At 40.5% G+C, this 12,427-nt stretch overlaps 1 protein-coding gene across 1 annotated transcript in view; it reads left to right on the top strand.

The window, feature by feature from the left end:
* LAPTM4B (lysosomal protein transmembrane 4 beta) overlaps positions 1-12,098 on the top strand; it is a 61,142-nt gene extending 49,044 nt beyond the window's left edge. The window contains exon 7 of the mRNA XM_054057264.1: positions 9,979-12,098. Coding sequence (XP_053913239.1) covers positions 9,979-10,053 — 75 coding nt within the window. The 3' untranslated portion in view covers positions 10,054-12,098. The remainder of the gene's footprint in view (positions 1-9,978) is intronic.
* The last annotated feature ends 329 nt before the right edge of the window (positions 12,099-12,427 follow it).

The following is a 12,427-nucleotide window of genomic DNA, read 5'->3' as shown; positions in this document are numbered from 1 at the left end:
CAGATGCTCATCTAGCAAATGCTCATTTTGAAAAAACAAAAATTAAAGAAAATTTGAAAAAAATAAATATGTTATTTCTATAGAATATCATGATGTGCAGCTAGAGTTGCAGCAGTAGAATGATGGTCAAGATGTAGGAAAGATCTCCGTGGCCTGAGGTAGGCTATCCCTCCATGCCTTTGTATGTAAAGGGTAATTACACTGTTATTCTGAATGGCTTTTATGAGGTTGCAGATGATGAAAAAAGACAATAGTTTCCTGAATCCAATTTTCTTCCTATGCAAGGGTAATCACAATCTGTCCCTAAGTATTGCTGTGCCGTAGTAATATATACATTTATTCCTCTTATCTGGAGTGCTGAAAACATTGTGCTGCTTCATTACAAAAAATCCATAAACTCCTGTAAAGTTTCTTAAATAGCATCTTAGAGAGCTGGTGGATAGAATGAACAAGCAGTTTTGTCAAGAAAAACAAAACATACCAGCTCTAACTTTGCACAGATGATTTTGCAGCATTGAGGCCTACTTCTTCACTGAATGGGGTTATAAATTATCTCTGAGCTAGTCTGCTTCCAATTACTCCATTTGTAATCATTCTAGTGTGGTTTCTAAAGGAAATGCACATGTATAAACATGAAAATACTTCCTGTCTATGTTGAGAGGAAGGTTTCTTGGGATTTATTTGACAGGCAGCATATCACAAAACTCTTAAATAGTAATTAACTAACATGTTTTGGACAATTTTTTCAAGCAAAAGCATCTGGGCATAAAGCAAAGTAAAATTTTTCTCATTTCTTATTAAATGTGATGTAGCTCAGATGTGAAGCTTTGGCCCTATACCCAGGGCTTTTTTATCTGGGGACAGGAGAAGGACAAACAGAGAGTGGGAAAAGAAACAATTGCTTTGACTGGACTCATTTTGCAAGAGTAGCCGTTTACATTGCTAACAGCCATCTCTGAAGCAGATGCTTATAAGCATTTATTTATAGGAATTGCTTCTAAAGGGCATTTGATCTCATCTGGAGGAACATCTAACACAGGTCAGGTGGCTGAAGATGCCTGCTGCTATCCTGGGTATGAAGGAGCCTTTTTCCCAACGGAGGTCAGCTCCCTCCTCCGCACCCTCTTGATTGTAATGCTTCTCCACATACCTGGTCTTGAAGCTCTCTCTTCAGCCTGGACTCAAAACTGTCAAGTGAGTTTCTTAGTATGAAGAAATTAGCTGCAGACTGCACAGCAGGGAGGCAAGGGTCCTTAGTGGGATGACATCTTGTTCTGTCCCAGAACAAGAGAGAATGTGATAGAGGTCTTTAAAATCATGAGTGACAGAGGATGCAAAGGAGGAATGGCTGCTCACTCTCTTAGCAGAAGTGGCACTATGGCACTTGACAGGAAAATGTTGCAAAGAGAGAATTATTCTCAGCCTTTCCTGCATACAGAGTGAAGCAATCAGCCACCTATAGCTGTTTTTTCACACAGAAATTTTCAGTTTTCTTCTGGAGTACTGTGTCCAGTTCTGGAATCCTCAATGTAAGAAGAATATGGGGCTGTTGGAAGGGGTCCAGAGGAGGGCTGCAAAGATGATCGGAGGGCTGGAGCACCTTCCCTATGAGGACAGACTGAGAGAGTTGGGCTTATTCAGCCTGGAAAAGAGAAGGCTCAGAGGAGATCTTATAGTGACCTTCCAGTACTTGAAAAGGACCTACAAGAAAGGCAGAGAGGGACAATTCATAAAGGCTTGTGATAGGATGAGGGGGAGTGGGTATGAACTGGAGAGAGGTAGATTTAGACTAGACATTAGGTAGAATTTCTTCACCATAAGAATGGTGAGGCACTGGCACAGGTTGCCCAGTGAAGCTGTGGATGCCCCATCCCTGGAGGTGTTCAAGGCCAGGCTGGATGGGGCCTTGGGCAGTCTGAGGTGTCCCTGCCCATGGCAGGGGGGCTGGAATTGGGTGATCTTTAAGGTCCCTTCTAACCCTAACTATTCTATGATTCTATGATTTTGTGATAATATTTGCATGGTCAAGGACCCAACAGTACATGGAGGCTGTTCAGACTATCTTGAGTGAGACAGGTGGTCATGTCGGCAGCCTTCCCTCTAGAGCTCTTTGTAGGCTCGCTGCTTGCTTTGGTGCAGCTGAGCATGGTTTAGGTTGCAGTTAATGACCTGTCAAAACACTGCAGCTGTGGGAGAAAATTCTACTCTTGTTGGCTGGGTGAATGACAAGAGAGCAGGGAAGTAAACATGAAATTAGTAAATGTGATTGAATAAACCCTCTCCAAATCACACAACTATATCAGATTGGTACAAGTAAGTGGTTGATCTTGGGCTGGAATCACTGAGATGAAATGAACCCGGAGTAGAGTAATGGTGCAACTACACATGTTAGTTAAAACCTCCTCTTCCAGTTCAGTTGTCTCTGAACCTGATATAACAGCCATGTGCTACATCAAGGAGAAAATTTATCCTGAATTAGAAAGGGAAAGGCATGCGGTGACTGTATTTCAGCCTGCAGCTGTGTCAGTGTTCATCCCATCACCACGCCACGGGCTGCACGTGGGATACAGGCTCCTGAACAAGGAAATTCCTGTGTTTCAGCACTTTTGCCTGTTAAACAGTTCAGCACTAGCTCTGGCACACTCTTGCCATCTGCCTGCCACTATTCACTTTGTGGTTACTCTTTCTACCTTTTTAAGTAAACAGAGCATAAGGGCTGAACCCACTGACACTTTATATGTGAACTGTATGAAAGAAAAGGCTCCTTTTGCCTTCTCTCCCTTCCCTCCCTATGTGTTCACACAGGCCTCCCATAAAGATTCCTAGTAGTGGGTTTTCTGTGCAAAATGCAAAGGTCCCTTATGCAGAAGAATGACGTGTAAATACATGCATAGCTGTGGTGAAGAGGTTGGGGCAAACATTTCTAGGTGTAGGCTGAAATTTCTACAAATATATATTCAGTTTGTAAGTATTTCCACAATTTAGTCCTTGTCTAAACATATGCAAGTTTCATCCAAGAGACTTTTACATCTGTCTTAAGGTTTCCAAAATCTTTTAAGATGTTTCAGATAACATGCAGGTTTTGCACATGGGAGATCATCTTAAAACGAAGTCAAATGATTTGTCAAAACTCAAAAGGTCACTAACAGGACCAGGATTAAACTGCAGTAATGATCATCCTAATTCCACTCAACTACTCGTAGTCACCTGTCCCTGTCTATATACTATGTTTTGATGCAATATGAAGTTCTTCAGCATAAAAGACTGGAGCTTTTATTGGAAAGCTAAAGATTGAGGAAACATCCTGAATGCTCACTACAACCATCAGCACTTACCATAGGCATTTTCAATCTCTAGCTTTTTTGGCATTATTAAATACATTTCTTTTCTAGAAGGTGTTAGAGAAAAGTATGTTAGAGCTGTCTCTAACAACGTTTATTTTTAACAAAACGTCAACAAAGTGGGAACTCGCAGAAATGTCATATAGCTGTCAGCCAAAATGCTTTTCAAACTCAAAGCACTTATGTGACAGTTGTACCATTCCACCCAGTGGAGAATACAAATGGCTGTGGGAAAAAGCAGTCCAAACCTCTCTGGAGACACAGAAAGATTTCTGTTGAGTTCAGTGAGTTTTGCGTGAGATGCTCAAGAATGAAAAAATAATCAATTAGTCAAATATTAAAGTTTACTTATATGGAACTAAGTACATTCTCTCCTCTAGAATGTACTAGACACCAAACTGTTCTAGGGGCTTCAGATGAGACAGAAATAACTGCAGCAACATGGGAAATCTTGTACATATACTGAAGAAAGAAAATTTTCTACTGAAAGTTCAAGTAAATCTTGAATCAGCTGCAAAAATATGGAGTGATTATTGAAATTATGCAGTTGTCCCCCCCCAAAAAATACCTTTGGGGCAATTAATTCCAAACTTGTTTCAATATTATATAGTGTGTCTATATTCAGATATTTGCCTGTGTTTCTTCTTAGGTGTATTTCTAAGCAATGTCTTTAAAAACTTATTCTCCAAAACCAAATTAACCAGTGTGCAAAAAATAAGAGATAACATATGCTTATATTAACTGAATATGTTATGGCCATTGAAAAACTTGCATGGTAATTATTTCTTCCAGAGAAGATCATCCTCTCTAGTGTTCTTTATAATAAAGAAAAGCTTATGTAATACAATTATCCAAACCACTTGGATGACACGAGCTAAGCCAGGACCAGGATTTCTTATGGGTCAGTTCTGGATTATTTCTGTGTATTACACAACAAGACTGCTTATCACAAAATGCTTAAATGGTATTGGAAGAAAAGCCCATCACCCAGGACTCCATGTCACCCTTAAGCACCCTAACCAAAGGGCTACATAGACGCACTTTCTTCTTTTTTCATTCTTTCCCCCTGGATTCTTGCATACCCGTGACAAAAGGAGGGTGGAAAATGGTCATTCCCACCTAACTGAAAGCCTTGTGTCTGAAGCATTCATATGGTAGATGGGAGATGTGGTTTTCAAACCTCTTGTTTTGGGAGCCCCTAGAGGTCTGAACTCAGCATCTCTGTGCACTGCTCTTATCAATAGTCAACTATTACGAACAGCAAGTAATGTCACCTCCTTTTCTAGCTGCATATTAAACAATGATGTTAAAATGCTGCACGGATCTTAAATATAATTATATGGGTTGTGAAAGGCGTTAGGAGCTTCAGTCCTGTAGGTTTTAGGCATCTTATAGGACTGAATCTTGCAACCATCTAATCTTCCAAACTTGCTTGCTGGTGTACCAATAAAAAGACAGAACTTCTTTTTATAGGGATCACTGATTTCCAAAAAATGGACGTCCTTTGTACTTACTTTTTATAGTAACTTGTGAATAACAATCTCAAACACTCTAAACATTAGTCCCAGAGCATCCAGGAGAACTAGCATATATTTTTCTCAATTAGCAACGAACAAGCAAAGAAATGCTCAAATGTAGTGCCTAGGGAGCAAAGTCCATCAGTTGTCCTAGTGGATATTCTGCCTTGGGCATACCGCGGACCTAAAATATGCATATATTTTTGTCCTTCCTGAATTAGTTTAGACTGCATCCATTCTAATTAGATACTTAGATAAGACTCAATAGTGAGTTTCTGGCTATTTTTCCAGTTTCTGAATTCACCCTTTGGCTCAGTGACTGGCTTACATTTTGTGTCTCTGAAGAACATAGCTTATTGGCTGAATAACTATGCTCTTCTATGTCTAAAGGTACTTATCTGCTTCCATTGCACTATACTGAGATTTAATATTAACACAAGAGAAGGGAAAACTACTGATACAGATATTTTCATTTCAGGAACTCTAGTATAAACTTGATGATTAAAATTCTGATGGAATTCTTTTTTCCTTGAGATTTTTGTAAACTGTTAGCCTTTTCAACAGTGAACAGTTAAAAGCTGAGATAATTCAGGTTTTATCATATTTCTCCCTTTTACCAAAATAGACCTAATTGAGAAAAGATGGAAAAATTATTAAGGGATAGTAATCATCTGAAATTCTGTACTTGTCAAAAATAATTAAAAGGTAGTGTTACAGAGACAGAGTTGCAAGATTTGTAATTGTAAAGTGGTAGAAAAGTTATTCAAAATGTTCTGGAAGCAGAAGGATAATTATTTAGATTTACAGTTGGCAGATGATTAAGTAACAGTAACAAGATGACATTCACTGAAAATAAAACAGTTAAATTAGTTTAAAGGGCATTTACTGTACTTACTGATGTGAGATACTTGGGGTTGCAGCTGGCACCATGTATTCCACAAACTCCAGGTGCTTACTCCCACATGTTGTCCATCATATTAATTCATCTTAACTTTTGTTTAATATCCTGCCCATATTTTCTTTGTCTGACTGAAACAGTGGGGGCAAAGTTAGTAATTTTGAATTCTGCTCATTCTACTTTTCTGTTCATGTCAGGGAATGCAAGATCAGGATATTTAAGTATTTAAACACAAAAATGCATGAGGAGTAGGCCTGGAAAGTTGTCACTGATAGAACTTCTTAACAAATAAACTTTGCCAGCAATAAAGGACTTCTGAACCTTTTTATTGGTTTCCGCAGTTCTTACCCCACTTAACTTGAATATTCCTATAGCAATCCATATGCTTTAGGATTTAGCCAATGGCTGCTCCAAAATAGCTCCTGTAGGCCTTCCTAGCTCCCCTCACTCCTTGGTGAACTGTTGATAAGTAAGAAAGCATCTTCAGAGCGTCCTTGGGGCTATCAACCCACGTATAAGCTTTGGATCCACGAGGCAAAGTGGAGTTCTCACCTTCCAAGAGGAAAAATCTCACCAGGAGGCTGTTCTCCTACCAAACAGATTTTGTTTCATATAGGAAAGCTACTGCAATGACAGTAACCTTAGTGCTGAAGTAATAATATTGATGTAGCTAGAGTAGTCTTAGGACACATTGATCCAAAAAAAGATTAGAGCACAGGAAGAGGTATTGTCCTTTATCAATCAGCTCGTAGACCTGTAAGATGGACCTTTTTTTCAGTTGCATCTGTCATTTCTTATAATGCCTGATGAAATGGACTCTGAACCTGGAAGGAACGGACCACATCCTGGGCCTTATCATTACAAGAGGACAATAAGATAATTAAATCTTAACGAAGTGAACCTGATTGATTTTCAGAGTCATCTGTAAATCAGATTTAATTGCTGATTATGTTGCTTAGTAATAACTAATGAACATGTTTCAGTACATTTGGGAAACTAATACCTTTTTTAATAACACAAGGATTTTACTAGAAACTATTATTAAACTGATGATCAGCACTAGGGAGAAGTTCACAATGCTAATGCATTTCACAGTTTACATGCTTTAGTGGTGTGATTTACTGAGGCTACATTGCAAAATATATTTATGATTTTTATCATAATTTTTATTTGAAGTTCTATACGTTGTCCTAATTTCACTAGAGAAGTAGTCTGCTGTTTGCACCCTTTAAAATTGACATAATTTATTATATATTTTTCAATACAAGCCTTTAAGATCTTTTAGATTATACAGTAGATGTGTGCATAGTGTATTTCATTTACAAGCTCAGACATCAGAGTAATGGCCATGACAATTTCGTTTTCTAAATAATGAAACTTTTTTGATTAAGGGATGAAGGTGCCAAGGTAGCCATTCTGTAAACTAACAAACATGTACGCAGATGTACCTGAATACATGGTTATCAATGCATGTCAGTAAAATTACTTAAGTATAATATGACGCACTCTTGGAATTGTCCCACAAAATCCTGATCCAAAGTCTATTTAAATCTATAGAAAGATTCCCACTGATTTTATTGTTGTGGATGAGGTCCAAAAGGGGTGATTATGGGTGTTTCTCTGCAGAAGGCAAGTTATTAACTTCTTTAAGAACTGGTGAAACCTTCTCACAGCAAAATTTCCATTGACTTTGTTGAGATCAGGGTTTTCCCTATGTATGTTCAAGGAATCAGCTTTCTGTGCTCTTTAATGACCAAGAAGCTATACTGATAAATCTGGAAATTCCTTCATGAGTAATTGATCCTCTGCTGCATAAACTATCTCTGCTAGTGCACGACAACTTATATTCTTACACACTATTGAGATATTTTAGGAAATGTACACTCATTCTTCATTCAGACATCTATTTTATCCTCAGTCTTTGCTGGGATTCACAGATCAAGTGCTCCTTTGCCTTTTCATATGCCAGCTAATTAATGTCAGTGCTGGCACGATTAAAATGCATGATAGCTAGCATACTTGCCTAAAGAAGTAGAAATCTTGGTTCAAATCCCTCCTCTGCCCCGTGTAGCCTGGACTTCCATCTCCCATGTCCTAGGAAGCTGCCTAGACTCCTACGAATGGGGATGATATATGTTTAAGGCTGTCCTAATTTCTATCAGATGTTTAAGTATTCACTGAAGGATTTGTGAGAAGAGACTCATAGAATCACCACCAGGTTGGAAAAGACCTTCTGGATCTTCGAGTCAAACCATTCCTATCTGCCACTAAACCATGTCCCTGAGCATCTCATCTACTCATCTTTAAAATACTTCCAGGGATGGTGACTGCACCACTTCCCTGTGCAGCCTATTCCAGTGCCCAATGACCCTTTCTGTGAAAATTTTTTTCTGATGTCCAGCCTGAACCTCCTCTGGCTGAGCTTGAGGCCATTCCCTCTTGTCCTGTCCCCTGTCACTTGGGAGAAAAGGCCAGCTCACTCTTCTCTACAACCTCCTTTCAGGAAGTTGTAGAGAGTAATAAGGTCTCCCCTCAGCCTCCTCTTCTCCAGGCTAAACAACCCCAGCTCTCTCAGCCGCTTCTCATAAGACTTGTTCTCCAGCCCCCTCACCAGCTTCGTTGCTCTTCTCTGGACACGCTCCAGAGCCTCAACATTGTGGTGAGGGGCCCAGAACTGAACACAGTATTCAAGGTGCGGTCTCACCAGTGCCAAGTACAGAGGGAGAATAACCTGCCTGGACCTGCTGGTCACACTGCTTCTGATACAAGCCAAGGTGCCATTGGCCTTCTTGGCCACATGGGCACACTGCTGGCTCATGTTCAGTCGGCTGTCAAACAACACCCCCAGGTCCTTCTCCTCCAGGCAGCTTTCTAGCCAGACCTCTCCTAGTCTGTAGCACTGCACAGGGTTGTTATGCCCCAAGTGCAGGACCTGGCATTTGGCCTTGTTAAACCTCATGCCATTGGTCTCAGCCCAGCGGTCCAGCCTGTTCAGGTCCCTTTGCAGAGCCTCCCTACCTTCCAGCAGATCCACGCTTCCACCCAGCTTAGTGTCGTCTGCAAACTTGCTAAGGGTGCACTCAATGCCTTCATCCAGGTCATTGATAAAGACATTGAACAGGTTTGGACCCAGTACTGAGCCCTGAGGAACCCCACTTGTAACTGGCCTCCAGCTGGAGCTAACTCCATTGACCACCACTCTCTGGGCCCGGCCATCCAACCAGTTTTCAACCCAGGAGAGTGTGCGCCCGTCCAGGCCAGAGGCTGATAGTTTCTGAAGCAGAATGCCATGAGAAACTGTGTCAAAGGCTTTACTGAAGTCCAAGAAGACTACATCCACAGCCTTTCCCCCATCCAGTAGTCGAGTGATTTTGTCATAGAAGGTGATCAGGTTAGTTTGGCAAGACCTGCCTTTCATGAACACATGTTGACTGGGCCTGATCACTCAGTTCTCTTGCATGTGCTTCACGACAGCACTCAAGATCACCTGTTCCATGACTTTCCCCGGCACTGAGGTCAGACTGACAGGCCTGTAGTTCCCTGGATCCTCCCTGCAACCCTTCTTGTAGATGGGCACAACAGTAGCCAGCCTCCAGTCCAGTGGAACTTCCCCAGTCAGCCAGGACCGCTGGAAGATGATGGAAAGGGGTTTGGAAAGGACATCTGCCAGCTCCTTTAATACTCTTGGGTGGATAAGAGAGGTCTTCCTGTTCACGGCTAAGTGCCCCAGAATCTGGACATCTATTTAGACATTGGGCAATTTGTTCTTATTTTCTTTCTTTTTTCCTACCCCAAAATAATTATTAGCTATACCAGGGATATCTCAGAGAGAGTTTTTTCAGGGCTTTTCTCACTCTGGCTTACCAGTTTGAGCAATCTTCTAGAAGACGTGGTTCAGGCGCTCTTGACAGAATAAGAAGCTACCGTCACTGCCGGACTGAACAAATTCAGGCACCAGCAATGAATGATCTTTGGCCGTCACTGGAGTCAATAAGAAATAAGAAGAAATCACATTTTCTTTCATGATCAAAATAGGCACACAAATTGAAAAGGAGGAACTTCAAGCTAATACTGTTTTATTTTCTAACTATTCTGCTTCTGCTTACTAATTTAGCAGGTTTTGTTATTTTTTAGGACAAGGCCTTAAGGGTTTTCTTTTCTGTAAATTTTATCAGCTGACTTTTCAAAAAAATAGATATAACCTTTTTTTCCTCTCCTGCAGGTCTTGCTACCGCCATATGATGATCCCGTGAATGGAGCTGCTAAAGATCCACCACCACCTTATGTGTCAGCATAAGTGAGAGAGTGCTGTGTACCTAGGGAAGATAGCTTTACTTTTCAGACATGGGAGCAATAGTTTGATAATTTCACTTCCAGGACATAACCTCTATGGGTTATACATTGCTGTTTTGCTGACATATTAAAACCTAAATTGTATGATTAAAATTCTGTAGATAGTTTTAATAATTTGCTGCAACTACAGTAGTGTTTCAGAAACTAGTAACCTAGTTTCAGAACAGTTCTGGGTAGTGCTATGGTTACAGTCATCACTGAATAGCTTTTTCCACCACGTCTGGCATGCAGTGCTAGAGAACATAGAACTTTGCATCTCAGTCAGGTTCAGAGTGTAACTTTTTTTTTATTTGTAAAACTTCCAAAGCATTACAAGTGTGCTTCTCAAATCACTTTCACCTTCAGAATACGGAACAAGTCAAAAAGTGACATTCCATTTCACTCCTGTTCTGCAAGGATCTATTAAGTTATTATGATATGAATGATGATGATTTCAAGAAGAATGAGTCTTACACACTATTCTCATCAACCCAGCTAATGGGAAACAAATTAAATTGGGAAGAATAAGTATGGGAAATGAGAGCAGACAAAGCACTCTGTGACGTGTAACAAGCCAGAACCTGTGGTCTACAAGGACTCATTTTGTCCCAGCCTGCAACCATGCTAATGTTCAAAATGCAAGAGTTCTTACCAACTTCTGGTAATTTTCTTTTCCTGCCTATGCACTTTTTTTCTCCCTTCCAGCTCCACAAATAGTATTTTGAGGTCACAAAATCCCTGCTTTTAAAGTCCCATGGTTAGATGACAAAGCTGCATCTTTCGCAATCAATATGCAAATGTTTTCCCATTGGAATGTGCCTGTAAATATTGCAATGTTCTGCTGAGTGTGAACTAAATTATGCAGATTCTAAGATATATGTTCCCGACCTGTGGGAAACTTATGCATGTAACTTCCTCGAGCATTAGCAGATATGTTTTGCGTATTTCTCGTATACATCAACATGAGGACTTTAGATTCCTTTTATGACTGGAGTGGTTGTGCTGAGAATCTTTCTCGTGGGACTCATCCATGCATGAATGCTTGTGCGAGGTATTTATTTCTTCCCCAGAGAAGTGCCTCCTGCACATGTAACTTTTCGTTGTTGTTGGAGGTTCTACTTTTAATTGAAAAGGAAAAGGGAATATAATGTGTGTCTCTACCTCTCATTGTTTCCCCATGTGTTGTCTCCTCTGCGTTTGGGGTGATTGAACAGGCTGAAGCTAGACTGATGCCATTGCACACAGCCCCAGGTAAAGGGCAATGCAGAGCTGAGCTGCAGTCTGGAGAGGCACCAGAAGAATCCAGGGTATTTCTCCTGTGACTGGGCTGTCACGTGAGTCCACACCATTCCTAAGGAGGACCCAAGGGGAGGTTCTCACCCTCAGTGCATTGGCTCCCTTCTGCTAAATGAAGAAGTGTGAAACTTTTCCTGCCTTTTTCTGGAAATGAGTTTTCCAGGGGAACACAGGACTAACGACTTTTTACCATGGGGGTTTCCACTGTGACCTGTCCTTGCAGAGACCAAGGAAGGAAGGGCCAGACTCTTTCTGCATGTCTCTTCCACACTCCTGGGAAAAGGCAGGTCCCCATCTTCTTGTTGGGATTTTATTTCAGGGTTCATCTACTCTAAGATCAAACTAAGCAATGCTTTTGACTGAACCAGTCCTAAAGTCCATCCATTGATCTCTGTCATAGTCCTATTGCTTCCTTCAGAACAACCCCATGTGTTATTAGCTCATTACAGTTATCTTTGGGAATTAATCTGAATTTGGGAGTTGGGCTGGCTGGCTGGGCTTCTGAGTTTCATTTTTTTTCATTCATGACAGATTTGTGAAGGATTTTAAACGATCATCTGTTTGAGAAAAGCTGGTTGTAAATACATCACATCTGTGTATACAAACTTCTCTACAATAAAATGGTGTTTCCTCAGTACTATGGAAATAATTTTTTGCTGTTTTTCCAAGCACAAACATACACAAATTCCTGTGCAATCAATCTGATGTGGCAGGATTTTCTCTGTAAATTACCTGAACAAGAGTTTTTCAGTCCACTCACCAGTCCATTTACCAGCTTTCTCTCTATACTGTATAAATGGACAGTAAGATCTATAATTTATTGTACAATAAATTGTACAATAAGATAATTGTACAATAAGCAAGAGATAATTCAAGCTTTTAGTTCGTTGCCCAGAACTGCAGGAAGTTTTCCAGGTCTGATTAAGTGTGTGTTACAAAACAGGGCTACGCTGAGCTACACCGAAAGCTGGGGCTTCTTCTCCACATCATTATAGAGAGAGTGTACTTATTAACATGAAATTTCTGTAGATTTTAGCTTGTCT

This window comes from Cuculus canorus, chromosome 2, assembly GCF_017976375.1.
Source record: "Cuculus canorus isolate bCucCan1 chromosome 2, bCucCan1.pri, whole genome shotgun sequence".
Lineage (NCBI taxonomy): Eukaryota > Metazoa > Chordata > Aves > Cuculiformes > Cuculidae > Cuculus > Cuculus canorus.
Note: the sequence above shows the minus strand (reverse complement) of the source record. Positions and strands in the feature narration are given on the sequence as shown.